The sequence below is a fragment of the Zootoca vivipara genome, chromosome 6 (genome assembly GCF_963506605.1).
Source record: "Zootoca vivipara chromosome 6, rZooViv1.1, whole genome shotgun sequence".
Classification (NCBI taxonomy): Eukaryota; Metazoa; Chordata; class Lepidosauria; order Squamata; family Lacertidae; genus Zootoca; species Zootoca vivipara.
This window is the reverse complement of record NC_083281.1, coordinates 1,661,597-1,682,450: the sequence shown is the minus strand read 5'-3', so window position 1 is coordinate 1,682,450 and position 20,854 is coordinate 1,661,597. Positions and strand designations below refer to the sequence as shown.

Sequence of the window (20,854 nt, the reverse complement as noted above, 5' to 3'; positions counted from 1 at the left end):
ACCTTCGTCAATGTTTCCACCCGGCAGAGGACAGGCAAACGAATGCCAGTGTACTGGAAGAAGCAAAGATCACCCGTGTCAAAGCAATTCTTCAACTTCATTGGACTAGTCTTGTTGTGCGGATGCCTGATGATCGTTTTCCAAAGCGACTACTCTATTCTGAACTTAAAAATGGAAAGCATAATGCTAGTGGTCAACAGAAGAGTTTTAAAGACTCTCTCAAGGCAAATCTAAAAAATTGTAGTATTAACACCAACAACTGGGAAACACTGGCCTACGAGCACTCCAGTTGGAGAGCAGCCTTTACCAAAGGTGTCCTGGGCTTTGAAGACACTCGAACTCAGGACGCAAGGGAGAAACGTGCTAAGAGGAAGGCACGCTTGGCAAACCCTCAGGGGGATCAACGCCCGCCCGGAAACCAATGTCCCCACTGTGGAAGGATGTGTGGATCCAGAATTGACAATCTTACTCGGCTATGAAGGATTGCCAAAGAAGAATACCTCTAAGGGACTTCAGTTTCATGGTGGAAATGCACACTGAGCATCTTTCAGTGGGGTGAAGGAAGGAAACGAAGGGCAGGGTTGCTACAGTCAATTTTCCCCCGTTTAACGTCTTCTCATTATAGCACCTTTCCCTCTCCACCACCAGAAACTTAAAAGAGAGAGAGATGTGCTTAGGATTTGCAGAGTTCCCCCCACCCCCAGGGAAGCATGGAAAATAATAAATAACAATAATACAGTGGTACCTCGGTTTATGAACACAATTGGTTCCGGAAGTCTGTTCATAAACTGAAGCGTTCATAAACTGAAGCGAACTTTCCCATTGAAAGTAATGGAAAGTGGATTAATCCGTTCCAGACGGTCCGCGGAGTAACCGTTCATAAACTGAAGCAAACTTTTCCATTGAAAGTAATGGAAAGTGGATTAATCCGTTCCAGATGGGTCCGTGAAGTACTTAAACTGAAGCGTTCATAAACTGAAACATGGGTGTAATTGGTTCCGGAAGTCTGTTCATAAACTGAAGCGTTCATAAACTGAAGCGAGCTTTCCCATTAAAAGTAATGGAAAGTGAATTAATCCGTTCCAGATGGGTCCGCGGCGTTCGTAAACCGAAAATTCATAAACCGAGGTGTTCATAAACCGAGGTTCCACTGTAATAATAATAGCTGCAAAAAATGGGAGACAGCTGAAATTATATTAGGAGGGAGTTGAGCATAAAACAAAACAGAAAGGCACAATAATAAAAGTAGGAAAAAAACAGAAGCAAAGAATACAGAAGACATTTATTGAGAGCCAAAATAAAAAGAAGTACAGATAAGCCAATCGACTGCTTTCTACAATCCAAACAAGAAAAATAAGTAATGGGCTACAGAAGAAAAGGTACTACGTTCAGTATAGAATAGTTTTAATTTCTTTTTTTTCTTTTTTTGCATTACATTTTTTTCCCTCGTGAGCCAGGCAATGGAATTTGACGCGAATGGTAAGCCTTCCCCGCCCCCAGCCCCCAATACTGAACCTGTAATAAGCTGGTTATCAAAATATACAATACATCTGTTTTACCAAAAAACTTGGGTTCTGCTGCCCCCTCATGTCTTACAACAGGTATAAAAAATTATAAATATTTACACCTTTTTTTCTCATTACTCACATTTACATGCAAAAAAACACAGGATCGAAAAGGAGAAAAGGGGGGGGGGAGAACCCAGAAAAAAGGAAAGATGAAACCCCTCTCCCCCCCAACCCATTTAAACTGCTATATGCCTGTGTGCGTCTGAAAACATACCAAATTAACACACACGGAAATAGAAGTCCTCAAAGGTTTGCTGACTGATTCTCAAGCTATTCCTTAAAAAACAAACAAAAAAACAAACACGTCAGCAGGGAGAGGGGTTGTGATGTCCGAGCAGCCCCCCCAAGAGGAGATACACAAAGCACGCTTTAAAATATAAAAACTACGCTTGAAACCATTTAAAGTGGTACTTTTGCTGGGCGCCGCTGGGGGGGTGGTGTCTTGCCGCATGGTCCAATGTGGCCCCCTTTTCCTAAATCAACCCATGGGGGGGGGCACGCAGCAACAGACCTCCACGTCGAGTTGAGCGAGCCGCCGCTCCATTTCTCCACCCGGAGAGCAGCCGTCGACCTTGCTAGGAAGGCCGCTGGGTGGGGAACGCCGGGCCTCGCTCTCACCCCGCTCGGCAACCCAAGCCCTCAGCACCAGCTACGGATCGGGGGGGGGGGGCAAGCAGGCAGGGGAGACGGCCGCCCACATGGCCCATGAAATCAAGCGGCCCCGCAGAAGGCGACGCGCACGGGGTCAGCCGAGAAAAGGGAGGGCTGCCCGACTGTTTCGGATTGGCCCTCACTTCTGCAGATGCCTTTTTTTGCTTTCCGGGATAGCGTTATTGCGAGCCCCGGGGAGGACTGCTGGCCGAGAGGCTCTCCCCCCCCCCCCTTTACGCAGGCGACCCAAGGACAAATCCTGACTCAAAAGACATGCATACACACCTCCAGCATAGATTGCATCCCTGTGACACTGGGATGGATATATAGTTTTTTTAAAAAAAAGATTTAAGACTTTTCTCTCTCTTTCCAAAATCCACAGTGACAAGAGGGGGGAAAAAGCAAGTCATTAAACAGATTCCGCGAAGCAGGAAACACGGGTGAGTTGAGAGACAACACCCCATACGTCGAAGAGAAAAAACGAACAACAACTTTGGTCCACAATTTGAGGAACTATAACCCTGATATTAAGTACAAAGATTCTGGTTATCTTAAAATCTCACATGAGTCGAGAGGGAAATTTAAGGCAACATTGGAATATAAAGAAGGCATATATCAACAGGGGAAAGTTGGAGGTCACAGAAGAATTGTGTTTTTAGGTACTATCTTGGCGGAGAGGAAGAAAAACTACTTGCATTTCTTTAAATAAGATAGATAAGCTTGGATTATTACAGTAAGATGACTCCTTTTAAATGTGGGTCCTTTCCTCCTCTTGAAGCAACTGGAATTCGCTACTTTAAATACTTCTTCAAAGTACGACGTTACATCTTCGGAAATGACTTCATCTTGATAAAACTAAAATTATGTGCTAGGTTGTTTTTTTTCCAGCTTACAAATGAAGAAGAAAAAAATTACAAGAGTACAGGATACATGGGTAATAGAAAGAGCAGGCTTAGATATATTTATACCATCTATATAAAAAAAAGTTATGCTATTGCATTTTGCATATATAGATATATACGTATGAATTAATTAGAATATTTGGTCATCTGGAAATATTGCTAGGCAAAGGTAAGACTGCATTGTAAAACAAAATTATAGTAAGAAAGAGGTTAAAACAAGAAGCTGAAACTACTAGTTTGAGATCGGAGATATATGCTGGTGGTTAAAGAGCAAAATCAGGGAAGGGGCGGCGGCGGTTACAAAAGAATCTTAAACCGACCCTTTCAGGACGAGCCCAAAATTAAGATTCTGAACACAGATTTGGAGAAGCTGGCTGCTCTAGTTTAACAAATTTAGTGTCTGCAGCTTGGGGAATACTTAATGCGAAAAGGGGAACTCCCTTTTCACTGAAACGCTGACTTGACGGGGCGAAGGACATTTGCCCCCCCGCCCTTCAAGCACAAATACATTATTGGCCCGATTTTGTGAACTTTGCGGGCTGGAGGAAACCCGACTCAATCTGCAAGTTAATATAAGTTTTATGCAGATATATATTAAAGGAAGGTAATGCTTTCTCTGCCCGCCCACCCCCTCGCAACTCTTAAGAATTTTCCCAATGGCTGCTGTCCCAGCCCCCCTCCTTTTACTTTTACAGAAAAAGCTTCTAAGGCACAAGATGCTCGATGCAAGGCTTGGGGGAAAGGGCTCCCCCCCCAAAGGAAGGCATCTGTGTTCAGGAAAAAATTATTGAAGAAAGGGTCAGACTCGAGATAAAAGGCATTGCTGTGAAGCTGGTAAGCTTTCTGGGAATGGGTGGGTTTTCGATATTTCCGTAAGGGGAGAAACTCCCGGAGAGGCTTCCAACCAAGAACTGTAAACTTCTACGTTTATGGTTGTTGCGTTGTTGTTTTTTCTTGGTCAAATATATAGTCAACCCCACTCACTGCAAGAAAGGTTATAGTGACATGAATTAAGAATCTGCATTTTCTTTTTATAAAAAGGAACGCCCAGTAAACTGTTTCTTTCATCTTTAAAAAAATAAAATCTGTTGTCTTTTTAAGGTCACTTCAGCTGCAATCTCTCTCTCTCTTTTTTAAAGTGGCTTCTTTTTGTTTCTGGAATGACGGAAGTTGTCCCACCCCCATGCCGGTGGCCCAGCCCTTGGAAAAGAAGAGGCCGAGGCCAGGGCCACAAGGAAGGGTGGCGACGGCGGTGGCTTTTGTTATGTTTTGTTTCTCAGTCAGGGTCCATATTCTGCCGCACGCGCGTCTCCAAAAACCGCCTAGATGGTGGACTTTGAGAAGGAGACGCGCAAGTGGTGGTTCTCGCCGAGGTCGTGGTTGTGGAGGTCGATGAGCGACTGGATGGCCTCGTCCACGGAGCTCATTTGGATGAGAGCCATCTTGCGGTCTTTCCTGCCGGAGGAAACAAAGCATTCTGGGTCAGAGAAGGGGAGCAAACACACAGTTCATAAACAGACAGAGACCAAAGTTTGGGAAACAATCAACTAGGGGAATGCTGGTGATCAGGTATGGGGGGACCTGTCAAACAGTATCTTCCATGCCACTGTGTTGCGGCTTCTTCCCTCCGAGGTGCACGGGGAAGAAGGAGCCTGCAGTCTCAATAGCGCTGTAACTAGAGACTCGCAGGCAACTGGCCCAGTGCAGATCCTCATGCCAGACATTTCAGATTCCTGCTCTTAAGAGGGCAATCTGCCTGGGCTCCAGGATCCTGCAGGCCCAGCCTGCATCTAAAATTTCCGACGCCGAGCTCATCCGCCCTACGCAGCAAAGTAGTAGCCGCCACATGAACAGGGATCCTGAGCCCCCTTTAGTTACCCGCTTTCCTCCCCAGCGGCAGCTTCCGCAGTGCAACGGGGATCCACACTTACTGGAAGAATTTGAAGCCTTTCACCATCCCGCCATTACTGGAGAACAGCAGCTTGAGGTCGTCTTCGATTATCGAAGGCCTGCGGGAACAGAAGGGGAATACGATTAGGCCAAGTGCTGAGCTCTGGAGTTGCTTCACGCACTCAAAGGGCCCAATTCAAAAACCTCTGGAAAATCAACATGAAATTCAGTGCTTGCTACACACTGAGAGAATTTTTTTATTTTTATTTTTGGAAAGTGCAGTATCGTTGGTACGTGACCCCTCTAAAATTATCCTAAATGTACAAAAATGCATCAATTAAATGCTGGGGATGTGGAGAAGCAGTGGGCTCTATGCTGCACATGAGGTGGACATGCAAAAAAAATTAAATTAAGGGAGTTCTGGGATGAAATATACATGTAACTCAAAAAAAAATGTTTAAGATTTCATTTACCAAAAAAACCAGAGGCTTTCCTTGTTGGAATATGAGGTCCTAATAGACCAAAGAATGTCTTCCAAAGCAACTCCTCTATTCCGAACTTAAAAATTGAAAGCGCAATGCTGGCGGATAACAAAAGAGGTTCAAAGACTCTCTCAAGGCAAATTTTAAAAAATGTAGTAAAAACATCGACAACTGAGAAACACTGGCCTGTGAGTGCTCCATCTAGTTGGAGAACAGCCTTGACCAAAGGAGTCCTGGGCTTTGAAGACACTCGAACTCAGGACACAAGGGAGAAAAGTGCTAAGAGGAAGGCACGCTTGGCAAATCCACACTGTGAAAAACTCCTACTCAGAAGCCAATGTCTCCACTGTGGAAGGACGTGTGGATCCAGAATTGGCCTCCACAGTCATTACGGACTCACCGTTAAGACCGTGTTGAAGGAAGACAAACTTACTCGGCTACGAGGGATTGACAAAGAAGACGACAACGACTTACGGAATATTGGAGAGGTGGAGAGTGGCGGAAGGGGGGAAAATGTTCTGGAAGTTCTTGGAGCCTGGCTTCTTGAAACGGTGTAGGGGAGAGTTGCCGTAGTCCTTGGTCAGCCCCTGGTCTTCCTGCCCTTCGCGGGGCAACTGCACTGTCTGGTGCTTCGACAGAGTGATGCGGATGGGCTTTCCGTGAAGCTTTTGACCATTGAGGTGGCTCATGGCTGGAGAGAGAGAGAGGGTTAAGGAAATGACAGGGCTGTATCTAGGTTTGGAGGGCAGAGCAGACTCAGGTGTGCCCCACAAAAGGTTTTTTTGGGGGGAGGGGCAAGAGGAAACGCTGGAGAAACGCCCCCCCCCACCTGCCAAACCAACAGTCTGGCTCCACGGAAATGCGCAGGGGCAGGGAACGGAAGTTGGTGGTTGCATTCAGCTAACTCTTACTCCCAGCAGACCCACTGAGATTAATGGACCAAAACTGGCTAGGAACATTAATCTCAGTGGGTCTGCTTCAAGCAACGGTTAGGTTCCTTGCAACCCAAACTCCACTGTGTCCCGCAACCGATGGGGAGGGAACCTCCCCGGGGCATCGCGGAAGGTGGCGCTTGGGGGCTGTGTAGGAAACGGACGAAATCGCCTCCCGACTTCCCCAACTGCAAAACCCCGCTGCATCTCAGTCCCTCCTGCGGATGGGAGGAGCCCTTCCAATTGCAGGAGGGCAACTCTGGATCCAACCCCTTTGCGTTGGTTGTAGCGATTTTACCCTACACACGGGCCCCTAAATCTTCATTACAGTACGTATCTATAGGAGCCGGGCAAAAACGTTTCTCCTCAACCAGATGTTTGGCTGATTGACATTCTATGGCCTTTTTTATCTATCTGTAGCAGGGGAGGGGGGGGCTATTGTTTTCTTACTGTTTTGCTATCTACCGGTATTTGGTGATTTCACAATTGTACTTTTATGTTGTGAAGTGCCCCACGATCTTCAGATGAACGGGCAGTACAGTGGTACCTTGGTTCTAGAACTTAATCCGCTCCAGGAGTCCGCTCGACTCCCGAAACCGTTTGAAAACCAAGGCGCGGCTTCCGAAAAACATTCGCAAACTGGAACACTTACTTCCGGGTCTGCGGCGTTTGGGAGCCGTTCGAGGACCAAGGTACCACTGTGTACAAACTTAATAAACAACAACACAGAAGGCAGCACCCTGTTAACGCCACTACTATTCCGCAACCCTCAGAGAAGAGGGGATTAATAATAATAATAATTTTATTATTTACCCAGCTGGGCTTGATTGCCATCTGCCATTTGAACCAAGGCGTTCTCTTTCTTATTGAACAAGATCTTCACTCTTTGCACATCACCATATACCCCTTGGGAGGAAGCAAGGGAAGGGGGGGGGGTGAAACAAAGGAGGTCATCAAGGAAGACATCTGCTTGTCTCTAGCCCAAATTCAACCAAGGCACTTCCAAACCCCCACATTGCTCTCACACCCGCTCGAAAGTTGGGTTTTGTTCTGCCCGGGATACATCTTGACCCAGCAGCAGAAAAAAAAGTGGAACGATCTTTAGGTGGAGTTATAAAACATATTTATATCTTGGGGGAGGGGGTGCCCCACAAAGTCACCCGTGGAGCCTGGAGGGGCAATCTGCACATGCTGCCTCTTCCTGACCCAACGAAACAGGCATGCAAAGCAATCAAAACCATGCACGACAATGTACGAAACAAAAAAAATGATTTTAAAAACAGAAAAAAACCTAAAGCTAGGGTATGCAAATAATAATAATAAAAAGCATCCAACCGAAACGTCAAAACCCATCCTGCCGCCCGCCACCCCTTCCCCACCCCCCGCCGAAAAGCAAAACCTCAAAGTGAAATAATAACAATTTTTTTAAAAAAGGTAATAAAAAAAGTGTGAATGATAACATACCGAAAAGAATAAAGAGGCATTGGGGTGTAACTCTCTTTAGAGAACAGCAGAGCAAGGCAGCGGAGAGACAGGGAAGAGGTAAGGAATCGGAGGGGAGAGCGGAGGTTGCGTAAATCGTCGACAACGAAGGAAAGGTAGAGTCCCCGCAGGAAATGGCGAAATTGGTTGATGGATGATGAAGTTTTCAAGATGGTTAATATTGAAGGGCAGGTTGGTTTCCGAAGAGCAGGAAGGTGTTTTTTTTTTTGGTTTGTTTTGAGGGGGGTATTTTTTTATTAAAAATATATATAAATATATATATAAAAATATATTTGTTTCAAGCAACAACAGGAAGCAGAAGTACCGTGCAGTCAGTTGGCAAAGAAATTCCGGATCGGGGAGAAGGGAAAAAATAATAATAATTGAGGGATGGGGTGGAGAGAAAAGAAAAAAAAGTAGCAAAAACATAGGTCAGTAAATACATAAAAGAAATATGTAGTGTTCCATCAGTAAAAGATTTATAGATTTCTAAAAACGCACAATACTTCGTTTTACAGAGAAAAAAACTAGTTAATAGGTTGTGGTTGGTTGGTTTTTTGTTTAAACCTAGTGGAACACAACAGTAAAAAGAAGAGCACTTTACTTAAGTAAGGTATAACTAAGAGGGAGAGGCAGTATTGCAACAGAGGGATTCACAGGCAAGATGGAAAACTCCGGATCGTGACCACATATAGCAGTCACGTGGGGTGACAAGGGAGGCAGGAGTTTAAAAGGGTCCAGGACACAAGCTTCTCAATGGGCAACAGGGGGAGAGCTCTCCAAACAAAGGGGAGTTTGGGAGAAATGGCTGGCAGGGCAACCCCTTTAAGGGCCAAACAGCATTTCGTATTCCCCCTCCCAAACCCAAGGATGTGGTTTGAGACTTGGCCTGTGCCAAATTCAAGCCAGTTTTAAGCTTGGATGTATGGACAGCTCAGTTTGAAGGAGGGTAGGGGCTTAAGGAGCCGTCACCCTCAAAATACAATTGGCAGGTGCTGGAAGAAGCCAATTTCCAAATTTGCAGGGGAATCACCCACTTCCAATGGGGCCAAGCAGGCGAGGGGCTGGACTCACCAACCGTTGACAGCACTGCCACTGGTGTAGAAAAGCTGGCTCAATTTTTCTTTCTTTTCTTTGGGGTGGGTGGGGGGTTAGAAGCAGCAGCTCGCCAAGCCTTTCTGCGGCATCCAAGTCTGAAGACACATCGTGCGCAGAGCAAGGTCCTGCTTCAAACCCAGCTGGTGCCCATGCCAAGGGGTAGATTCTAGTAGGAGCCTTGGAAGTTCAGTCTAGGGGGCTAGATAGTGAATGCCCCCTACCAACGACCGGTGAAAAGATCTTAAGAAGTTCCAAGGATTTCGTTGAAATACATTTTAGGACTAAGCAGTACAGTGGAACCTCAGCTCCCGAACACCGAAAACCCGGAAGTAACTTCTCCGGTTTCCAGAAGCTGGACGTGCCACGCGGTTTCTGTTTCGAGTTTCCTATTGTATTGAGGCTTCCACTTTCAGCTATTGGTTTGCAAATGTTTCGGAAGTCAAACAGTCTTTCTTCTGGAACAACCGATTACGTTCAAAAACCAAGGTTCCACTGTACTAGACCAGGCATAGGCAAAGTCATCCTTCCAGATGTTTTGGGACTACAACTCCCATCATCCCTAGCTAACAGGACCAGTGGTCAGGGATGATGGGAGTTGTAGTCCTAAAACACCTGGAGGGCCGAGTTTGGCTGTGTTTGTACTAAACTAATCATTTTAGGCAGCCCTCTCTTTCCCAAGACCACATAACACTGGTCTTGAAAGACCAACATTGGCTCCCAGGACATTTCCAAGCAAAATTCAAAGTGTTTGTGGTGACCTTGAAAGCCCTAAACAGCCTCGGTCCAGTATACCTGACGGAGTGTCTCCACCCCCATCATTCTACCTGGACACAGAGGTCCAGCGCCGAGGGCCTTCTGGCAGTTTCCTCCCTGCGAGAAGCTAAGTTACAGGGAACCAGGCAGAGGGCCTTCTCGGTGGTGGCGCCCGCCCTGTGGAACGCCCTCCCACCAGATGTCAAAGAGGAAAACAACTATAGTACCTGACTTTTAGGAGACATCTGAAGGCAGCCTTGTTTAGGGAAGCCCAGCCAGATGGGCAGGGTATAAATAATAAATTATTATTATTATTATTATTCTCCAGATGTTGCCAGGTTGTAACGCCAATCACCCCTGGAGACTTGGCCACACTGACTGGAGACAATGGGAGGATCTTCATGCCAACAACATCTGGGGGACACCACAAAAGGCCTGCCCCACTGAACCCCTTCAGTATGGCAGACTGCAATGATTAAGAAGGCATGAGTTCAGCATTCCTCCTAAGCCAGGGAGCTGCCTGGTGGAGCTTGCATTTTCCTGAGCGCAACTGAGCTTTCCCCCCTTCTGCTTACAAAAGGTTCCCCGAGTAGCCGCCAACTTGCTAAGTCGAGAAACTTCAGCGCAGGAACCAATCGAGGTTCGGAGAGAAGGGTCTCTGTGCTTCTCTGCAGCTCAGCCACACATGTGGGCTAGCCACCTGCCATGGTGGCTCCTGGTGGTGGTGGGGAACAGGAGGAGTCCCTCTGGAGAATACTGCCTCTCCAAACAGTATGCACAGATTAAGTTTCTACAACACTGATTATACAAGCAATGGAAAAAATAAAAAGGTCGAGAAGACGTTAGTTCACAGCTTCACTACAGCTACCAAGGTTTTTAGCCCAAAAGGAGAAGCTGGATGGATGAGGGAGCATTGAAGGAACATACACGCAAGAGGCGCGAGCAGCTGCTCAGCAATTCACCTAAGGGAGACAGACAAACCCACTGGGCATTTCAAGGGGTTGTGTTGGCTTAGGAAGAAGAGCAAAACAGCTGCATCTTTTATCCACAGCCAAGTTTTGAGACTGGAGGTGCAGAGTTTAGCAGGCAACAACACAGCCGACTGCTGTCCTATCAACTGATCACCCTCCCCTAAAGACTCTCAGCATATTGCGCAGTTTTCTGGTAGAGGCCATTCTGCCACCAGACGGTCCTACCCACCTGTTGAAAGTTGGCCTGCAGGGTCGAGAGGATGGTAAAAGACCCGGCCTGCCAGGCTAAAAAAAGACTGCTCACCTCCACTCTAAGAGGGCAACGTTTAGGGTTATCTCCATCCTACCTCATAGCATCCCTATGCCCCAAATGATTTCTCTCTCAAGGAAGTGGATTGTGGCGGAACCATCGGCTTATTGTTCATTGGACTGGGTCTGTCCCTGATTTTTACATTCTTTGGCAGAATCCCACCAACTGCTTGCTTTGGGCAGCCGTTTTACTGCTTAATGATGTTTTAACCCACCACCCCTGCTTTTTCTGTGATATATACTATAACGGCCCTTGGGCTACAAGCAGCAAGAATGCAGTCAAGTCCCTTGCATGCTCCTCCTAGCCAATGTTATTTCCAACAGGCTCAAGAATTCAAGGATCTATTTGGGCGCTCAACACTGCGCTCTCTCTGGTCTGTCAATTCAGGGGAGCTACTCAAGGCCCACCGCCCCTCCATGCCTTCTTTTGCTAGTGAATGAGGAGAGGGGTTTCTGGTTGCTAGGGCTCGAAGGCCCATCAGGCTGAAGACTAAGGGTTAATTCCAGTGTTCATGACAAGCAGAGTAAACCCACTGAAACCTGGGGCACGACTTAACTCACGCCCATTTGGAAAAGCAGGACTGGCAGGTTTACGAGCGCCACGCAATTCCAACTCTACGGTTCTATGATAATGTCTGCTTTGCACCGGTAAGAAACCGGAACTCCCTCCCTACAAGTTCCCTGAATCCCTTTTGGGCATCTCCTAAAAACGTTTTTTTTGTTTAGGTGAAAGCTTATACATAAAAGTTGACGCTCATTTTAATCTGTAATGCCACCTTAGAAAGAATACTTTCAGCTGTCGATTTTCATAGAACTGTAGAGTTGGAAGAGACACCAAGGATCATCTAGTCCAACCCCCTGCAATGCAGGAATTTTATTCATTTTGCTTTTTTATTAACCTGTTTTCAAAGTTGATTTTTACTGAAAATTCTAGTGAGCGTTTTATACTCTTTGTAAGCAGCTTGTTTTACTTACAGTTCAGCAGAATACAAATTTTGTTAAACAGATCAAACTAAAATTTAAATGGGTCTACTCTGAGAGAGTAGAGCTTAACTGGGTACAACCCCAACATGGGAGCGAGAATTGCTGGCAGCACCTCATGCCCTGAAGAAAGCAGTTGTAGTGGACAGAAAAAGACATAGCGAAACAGGTTGAAATCGGTTATTTATAAGTTTTTAAAATTTTTATAGTGGTTCTCTCATCCATGTCTCTGCTTTGGAGCTTCTGAAACAACCAAGATAAGCAGAAATCCAAGATTCTGGCCACAGCCTTGTCAGTTTCAAGCACCGGGGGTGGGGGTGGGGGGCTCAAGCAATGTACACAACACATTGCAGTGACACCTGAATGCAATTTCACAGAAACCCACTTCAAAGGCAAAGTGGGTCTCTGCTGAATTGCATCCTTTTTTACACAGAAAATACCAGGCTTCATTTTTGTTTGCCCCGAGAGTCTCGGTTTGCAAGGCAGCCAAATGTTCCAACTCAAAAAAGGGGAAAGGGGGGGGATGTTAAAATGGAACTTAAAAATGCTTAAAAGTTAAGGAGCAAAATTAAGTAAGGCACAACACCACCAACAACTTTAAAAGAAATTCGGTAAAAAGTGGGAATGTATCAATGCACGACAAAGGAAATATATAACTTGCAAAAGGTAAAATGAAGCTAAAGCTGGCAGGGGAGGGGAGGGCAAGGAATTAAGACACCCATGAAGGGGACAGAAGCAACATTGTCACTCCAACTGAAGAGTTCTTAAAAAGTCATGACATGCCAAAGGGAGAAAACTAAAGGGGAGGACCTGTGCTATTGTGAGGTTGACCCAAGTAGAGACAAAAGCTGAGTGGGAGATTTCACATTTTGAATTTTTTGCTGTTGGGAGTGAGAGCAGATCAGCAAAACCTTTGCGCTTGTAAGGCAAGGAAGAGGGCAATGGTTTATAAAGGTTTTTCCACCCACGTCTCTTTTAAGTCAGGGATGGGGAACCTGTGGTGATGGGAATCGGGGGTCCAGCAATGTCCGGGGAGCGGCAGCTTCCCCCCTCCCCCCTTGCCTTAAGTCACCCACTTAAAAATTACATCAGGCTGCCCATTCATTTCACCCTCATTTTATCGCATTCCAGTTCAGAGAAAAGAAAGGTGTTCGGCACTGTGACGCTTCAGCGTTAAAAAAAGGGTTTCGTGAGAAGCGACTGGAGATAGGCGAGAGCAGAAAGTAACTGGAAGAAGCAAAAGTAAATAATAGATATATATATATATATGAGATATTAAAAAGTTGGACAGAAGAAGATTTATTACAAGGCTTCCACTAACCTCGGCGTTCAAATTGCTAACCAGCAGGACGGAGTTCCCGGCCCCGGAAAGGCCGGGAATTGCAATCCGTCCTGCGGCTGCCGCGGCGGCCGCTGCTGACGGGATACCCAAAGGAGCAAGAGCTCCGTGTACATTGGGGACTGAGAGGCCTGGAAAAATTAAAGTGTATTAACCAGTGAATGGAAGTCCACAGCACACCCTCTGCCAACTCGCTGTGGGGCTGACCCACAGTGCTTCTTTGGAGAGGGGGGGGGTTGTGTCTCTGTGCCCCCATCCTCCCTCAACATGTTGGGCAAAAAGGGCCACAGAGCCTCTCCAGTTCTGGCATTTGTGCTCTTGGGGTTCTGGCAAGAGTTGGGGGTGGGGAAAGGCATTTTTCTCTCTCCTTGGGTGCTTGGGGGGAGGGGGAGATAACCAGACAAGCTCTAGGTGTGTCTGGTTTTTGAATGGGATCCGGCAACATTCCACAGGTTTATCTAAAGCAAAAAAATCCACCACTGGGGAGAAAAGCAGGGGAAAGGAAGGCAACACACACAAAAGCGGTGCATTCCTAAGGGGTCTTTCCACCAATGCATGCCTGAAAGTGCCTCATTCAGTCGGATCATGCACATACCAAACCACCGCTGGGTGCATTCCAGGCATTTAACATATCTTCTACAAGGGTTTCGTTTTCAGAAGGGCGCCTTTCAAAAGCAGGCATCTGAACGCCAGCTTGTTTGAAAAGCCCCCTTTGCGTGTTACCACTCGTCAAAATTCCTTGCTCAAAACACACCGAAAGGTACGTTTTACCTCTTGTACGCCACAGCACACAAATAAAGAGGAGGGGTGGTTGGTTCTGCTGTTCTTCCATGGCAGGGAGAGACAGGTACAGGGGCCGAGCATTATCAATATATGCGCCCCGTCACACGAATCCCCGACTGCTGTTATGCGCAGCAAGCTTCAGAAACGAAGAATCTCGCCCAAGATTGCTATAGGGAGGCCTGCCTGGACACTTACACCAACTGCTACTAGGGTCCTTACCCCAAAAGCTGCAGTAAATCTCAGGATGGCCTGTGACCCTTAAAAACAGAGGAAGCCAGCCCTTATAACCAAAGAGGAAATTTGTCCCATGGGGATTTTCAAGGATGAAAATTAAATGTAACCGGACTGGTAAGTTTTTTTTAATAAAAACAAAACAAAACCCAGGGGCTCAAATGCTGAAGCCCTGAGGCCTGCCTAACGCAAGATTATGCTCAAGGACTTTGTAACCTCTTCCTTTCCTCAGCTCCCCAGACGGGTCGCCCCTGATCTGCTGGGTGCGTTTTGGACTCTTATAGACTGGGGGAAGGAGCTGCCGGTGTCTGCACGGCAGAACCGTGCGAGTGGCGTTTGGAAAAAGGCAGCAACCTTAAAAAGGAACAGTACCTGCTTGAGGAATCGCAAAAGCGGGCGGGAAGCCGGCTCCTGTATAAGGAGAGGCAGAAATGATCCCTGGAGCACCTACAAAAATGAAAAGAACGAACAAGGGGACCTGTTATTTAGATTTAGTACGGATGCGTACATTAGAAAGGGGCAGCAAGAATGGTATCACAGCATTACAAAGCAGCAGTCTAACTGTCATGCAAGCTAAAGGGGGAAACTGCACCCCCCCCAAACAGTTCTGAGTGCCTTCCTTGGGAGATCCAACAAAACGAAGCCTGTCTCAAGAGGCCCAGAGGTTAGCCGCCCCTGCTGTAAAACACTCAAAGGCATCTTCATGAGAGGGAACAGAAAGGGCCCTTTGGTTGCTTCTAGACAGTTGTGTTTGCTGTCTTGTGGTGGTGATCTTTCATCTAGTAGTGGTGCCTTTTTACCACTTTTTTTTTTTTGCTAGTTCTCAGGTGGGTAGCACAGGAAACAACAGTTTGCAACTCTCTCTCTCTCTCCCGCACTGAGCATACCCACAACTTTGCTTATACAAACCTAAGGCACATACATGGAGTTTTAATTACAGTCGTACCCTGGATGTCGAACGGAATCCATTCCGAAAGTCCATTTGACTTCCAAAACGTTCGGAAACAAAAGCACGGCTTCTGATTGGCTGCAGGAAATTCCTGCAGCCAATTGGAAGCCACATCAGCCGTTCGGCTTCCAAAAATAGTTCGCAAACTGGAACAGTCACTTCCGGGTTTCCGGTGTTCGGGAGTCAAAAAGATTGAGAACTAAGCTGTTTGAAAACCAAGGTATGACTGTATTCCTAGAATTCTGCCCACCCGTGTCAAAAACCAAAGGACGTTTTGCATTAAAGGGTCATGCTTTCTGTAAGGTCTATTTTGTTGGCTACCATGAGATTAGGATACTGGACAAATCCAGGAGGACTCTATTCTTCCAAGCCAGACACGGAAAGGGAACTTGCAGCCATCATCACTTTTCATGCTTTGCTATGGCGACGACTCCTTACAACCATGTAAGGTTGGCCATTACTGCAGCTACTATGACAGGCAGGGAGAAAAGGGCTGAAGCTGAGAGCAGCTTGCCCAGCCTCTGAATCTACAGCTAAGGGGAGATTTGGAAAACTCTTCCCAGTTCATAGCACATGCCCATGGCCAATCCCCACCCCCAACCCACTCCTCACCAAAAGCAGCTGCCATGGTCTGATCGAGGGAGGGCTGGCTGTCTCCAGAAGGCAGATCTGGCCGGGTATAGTCCCTGCTCTTGTCGTTGTTGTATTTCACATTGAGGCTGGTGAGCTTTGAGAAGTCAATGCGGAGTGTGCAGCAGGCGTTGTAGATGTTTTGTCCGTCGAGAGACTGCCGGGGGGGGGGGGGGGAGAGGAAGAGAGCCAAAGAGCACAGGTTAGGTTCAAGCATGCTTTACTCTGCTTCTTCTGAACGGCTGCCTCTTGCAACATGTTTTCCCTTGTGTTGTGGCAGATTCAAGACCAAAAGGGACTGCGCAAAGCAGGACTCACCAATTTGGCGTGCTGGGCGCTCATCGGGTCTGCATACTGCAAAAGCGCCTGGAACTGGTTGTTCTTTGTGAAGGTGATTATTTTCAGCACGGTGCCAAACTTGGAGAAAATCTGCGCACGCACAAAACAGAAAGTTGCATGAAGTAAACTCTGGAAGCTGCGTTTTTCCATCGGCCAAGACTGAAATTCCCCATTTTGAAAGGGAAAAGCATGAAAGCAACAGCAGGAAGACTGCAGCGGCTATGGATCTGCCAATTTGCCCAGTTTCATAGCAGAAAAGAAAAAAATGGTAAGGAAGGCTCTCATCTCAGATCGGCAGATCAGATCGCTGCTGCAGATCAGAGCCCCAAAAGCCCCAGATTGAGCCTGGCAACTCTAGAGGGCAGCAGAGGCGTGTTGTAAGGAAACCAAAAAATCTTTCTGCTTCTGGAGTGTAGTGCCTCTGCCCAGGCATTTCCTCCAGCGCTTATCGTGTTGGTCGACAGCTGGAGCCTGGGCTCTGTAGCAAGGGCAGGAAGTGCAGAGCACGTCGCCCGCAGAGGCTTTTGTGACTTTTTAAAACAAGAGGACCACCCAGAGCAGAAAGAGACCTAATGGTAAAGAGGGCGAGGGAAAGGAAAGGGGGGGGGTTGTTTCCCATCTGACAGGAAAGGGAGTTTTGCATATAAGCAATGTCAAGTGTACACAGCTGAGATGGGAGCTCCTTGCACCCTTATCAGAGAGAGCCGAGTGAAGAAGCCAAACTTTGCGCAAGGAGTTAATGCGTCACAAGGAGCTTCAAGCATAGTTAACTTTTGAAAACGCGTTTCGACCTTTAGAACCACACTTTCAGAAGCCTACACCTTGCTCTCCCCTCTACAAAAGATACAGCCAGCGAATGCAAGCTCAACTCCCTCTGTTCTATGTCCTGAAAAGAGCAGAACTCTAGGACTTTGCACCCGTTAGTCGCAGAAAATCCGCTGAAATTAAAGGGCATGCCTTACTTAGGCTCGTCCATGTCAACAGGCCTAGTCAGAGACAAATTTAGTAGGGTGCCAGGCTCATGCGGTCGTGCACAGGCCTCTATGCAGATACCAAGACTTGTAGGCCAAGGAAAAAAGGCCCACAAACAAAACTCAAAAGTGGGCAGAGAAAAAGAGCTTTCTTCGCCCCACAGCCCCAGTTTCTCTTTAATTCTCTTCCCTTGCAACCCCTACATGGCCAGAACACCAGGTGATCTTTGGGCCAGCAACCACCTAAGCCTACTTCATATGAGTTGTTGGGAGGAATGTTTTAAATAAAAAATATACATCACACAACGCAACCCCGGAATCTGGCCATTCCCCGTGCCCAAGGACCCTCTCTCACCTGATGCAAGACATCCAGGGTGACGGGATAAAAGAGGTTTTCCACAATGATCCTCAGGACTGGGCTCTGCCCAGCCATGGCCATCCCAGCATCCACAGCTGCAGCGGTGGCAGACAGCGCGAGGTTCCCAGACTGCACGGAGTTCACCGCTTGCAGGGCTGCCTGAGCGCGCTGTGGAGCCAAACGTTTTCAGTTATGTTAATAGAGAGGTGGAAAGAGAAAGATGCGAGTGCTCACTCGGCCTCAGAATCATGTTGCCCCCTGTTGAACCAGACACTGAATGACAGACAGACATGCAGGTGGGCCTTGGGAATCTGGCCTTTAGCCTTAAGAGATGAATGGGGACGACAACAAGATGTTTTCTTCATCCTGTACAGAAAGGGACAGAGACCCTGCGGCACTCGAGATGCTGTCAAGACTCCCAGGAGCCCGCCAATGGTCAGGCTGATGCGAGCTAAGTCCAAGCAACACCTGGAGGGCCACAGGTTCCCCTGCCCTCTTCCAACAGCCACAGGTAAGACATTAACACACCATCTATTTGTAATTCATTGAAACCGATGGCTTCCATGGCCTGTAAGTTAGGAGTGACCAGAATGGAACATGCACGTTCAGGCCAAGTTAATACACTTTACCATGCTGTGAGCCACAGAAAAATAAGCAAGACCTCAGTTCAAGTGTGGGTTCGATCCGGGTAAGTTTCACCCAGAGCAGACCCACTGAAATTAATGACCGCAACTAACTTAGGTGCATTAATTTCAATGGGTAAACGTTTGTTGGACAGAATCCTGTGTTTCCGTTATAAACTCACTAGGTTACCCTGGGCAAGCTACTTTCAGCTATGTTATACCCTTTCTGTACAGTATTTAGGTAGCAGTGCAATGTTGATCTAACCTACAGGGTTTTATTTTTAAGGATAATGCAATGTGGCGGGTTGTGAGCACCCTGCAACACAAGAAAATGTGACGGAGCATCATGAAATACAAGAATCCCTGGGTGGTTAAGTCCAGTCAAAGGCGACTATGGGGTTGTGCCGCTCATCTCGCTTTCAGGCCGAAGGAGCCAGCGTTTGTCCGCAAACATCTTTGCGGGTCATGTGGACAGCAGGACTAAACCGCTTCTGGTGCAACGGGACACCGTGACGGAAGCCAGAGCGCACGGAAACACCATTTACCTTCCAGTCGCAGCAGTACCTATTTATCTACTTGCACTGGCGTGCTTTTGAACTGCTAGGTTGGCAGGAGCTGGGACAGAGCAACAGGAGCACACCCTGTTGTATGGATTTGAACCGTCGACCTTCCAATCGGCAAGCCCAAGAGGCTCCGTGGTTTAGACCACAGCCCCACCTGCGTCCCTGCTAGTTAAGGACTTTGATCTGATCCAGAGTGAGTATTCTTAGCACACTCTTCCCTGACTTACTTTAATTCACTGGGCTACAAATTATGTATACCTCTTCTCAGCAACGTTGCCGTCGCTTGTCTCTTTCCTCGGCAAATTTAAATACAGCCGAGGACAAAACATTACCCCAAAGCCCCGCCGCTGCTTGAAATCCCGACTCACCGCCTGGTTTGGAGAGTTGTCCGTCTTCAGCTCTTTGTGGTTGGAGAACTGGATGTAGATGGCCTGGCTCCTAAGGACAGGAGTTACTGTGGTGTAGTAGCTAACCATGGTGTTAGCCGCTTCCTCCGTGTTCATTTCTATGAAAGCCTAATTGAGATAAGACGGTCGTAAAACATGTGCTGCATCAGCCTTAAATAATCTTAGCCCAAAGACTGCAGTAGAGTTTCTGAACAAGTCATTTCTTCACACACACAGAGTCCTTAAATACCAAATCACAATCTACTCCAATTTGGGCATATTTAAAGGGACATTAAAGGTTTTCTCTTTAAGGTGCTTGCATGCCACACAGGTGACAAGGGCTCTTAGGGTGCTGGAGTCACTGACTTCATGGCAGTTCAGTCTTTGGAAGTTGGGGAGCTGGTAGGCCTCATAGCCGCCCTACTTTCAGCAGTGTTTTCTAATTCAAGCAAAAACTTCAAGCCCCAGCCATTAGGATCCAATTGCCATCAACTGACAAGAAAGATCCCTAAACGCGAAGGGATGTGATGGACTCCCAGCCCCAAGGAAATCAATAACAGGCTTCCGGATTCAGCGCCAGCGTCGATCGGCGGGGTTTCGTCTCGTCTCCGAGACGGCCCGTCTCTGCTAGGAGTGGGGAGGGCAGCGAGAGCAACGCTGCGCCCCTTAGAACCTCGGGAAGGGCGTCCCGAGGGCAATTTGCTCGGCACAGACCCAATCCGGACTCCCCAACTCTTCGGTTAGCTCTAATAAGAGCTCCGGAGCGAGGAGGGTAGAAGTCGCGGGGGCCATTTTGAGCGGCAACGTTATTCTAGCAGGGAGAAGCTTCAAGCCGAAGGCGGAGAGCGCTGGATTCTTCCGAAAATAAAACGATTGGAAAAGACTGTAAGTAACCTCACGATTTGGATTATAAAACAATTTGGTCTGGGAGAGAGGGGAGAAAAGAGGAAGCCACCCCCCCCCCACGGCAACAAAGAGACAGTAAATAGAAACCCGAAGCCATAAACAGAAGATTTGTAATTCAAAAGGATCCCTCAAAGGCATCAAAGAGAATATCCCCTTTGATGCAGGGTGAAAAGGGGAGAGAGACTGTGGTTTATGACTGCCCTGCAGCAATGAGGTAAAGTCTAAGAAAAACCTTTCTTTCCCTCGGGAGCCGGCAGCCTAGGCAATTCAGTGAGTTGATCAGGATTTATAAGTCAATTTTTACTTCACTTTGTATTTCTGGACTTTGTGGAATTTCTTTTTTGGCTTAAGTGCTTGTGAAATGTGAGTTCGAACTTTATTGTTAACAAGACTTGAAGAATGCAGCCAGCTTGTTAAAATGGAGTCGAGAAAATAAACTGTGATCATATTCCACCCCACGTGATAAGTTTTGACCTTGGCAGGACTGAAATATGTCAACAAAAAAGTGTTCCCCTGAGTTCCAGCGGTCTGTTTTGACCTTAATGTGGGAAACAAGAATAGAGTTATGTCAAGAGGAGACACGACGACAGGAGTTACAGCAGAAATTTCAGGAGGTGATGGCGGAATATGATTTTCTAGGAGATGAAGCTTTTGACACTGAAAAAGAGCAATGTGAGAATGACAATGATGGGGAAGGAAAAGATGAAGATGAGGACTGTGATGATTCAACACAAAATGAAACACACCATGAAAAAAA

At 47.1% G+C, this 20,854-nt stretch overlaps 1 protein-coding gene across 5 annotated transcripts in view; it reads right to left on the bottom strand.

Annotated features, from left to right (window-relative positions):
- Positions 1–1,263: 1,263 nt before the first annotated feature.
- PTBP1 (polypyrimidine tract binding protein 1) overlaps positions 1,264–20,854 on the bottom strand; it is a 40,631-nt gene continuing 21,040 nt past the window's right edge. For 4 of the 5 annotated variants that reach the window (XM_035117749.2, XM_035117747.2, XM_060275295.1 and 1 more), the window contains 11 exons: positions 19,174–19,320; positions 17,617–17,787; positions 16,270–16,380; positions 15,934–16,108; positions 14,745–14,819; positions 13,341–13,489; positions 7,890–7,923; positions 7,239–7,331; positions 5,968–6,184; positions 5,053–5,130; positions 1,264–4,576 (listed from right to left, as the gene is read on the bottom strand). In XM_035117749.2, coding sequence (XP_034973640.1) covers positions 4,444–4,576; positions 5,053–5,130; positions 5,968–6,184; positions 7,239–7,331; positions 7,890–7,923; positions 13,341–13,489; positions 14,745–14,819; positions 15,934–16,108; positions 16,270–16,380; positions 17,617–17,787; positions 19,174–19,320 — 1,383 coding nt within the window. In that variant the 3' untranslated portion in view covers positions 1,264–4,443. The remainder of the gene's footprint in view (positions 4,577–5,052; positions 5,131–5,967; positions 6,185–7,238; positions 7,332–7,889; positions 7,924–13,340; positions 13,490–14,744; positions 14,820–15,933; positions 16,109–16,269; positions 16,381–17,616; positions 17,788–19,173; positions 19,321–20,854) is intronic. The other variant, XM_060275296.1, reaches the window with a different exon arrangement.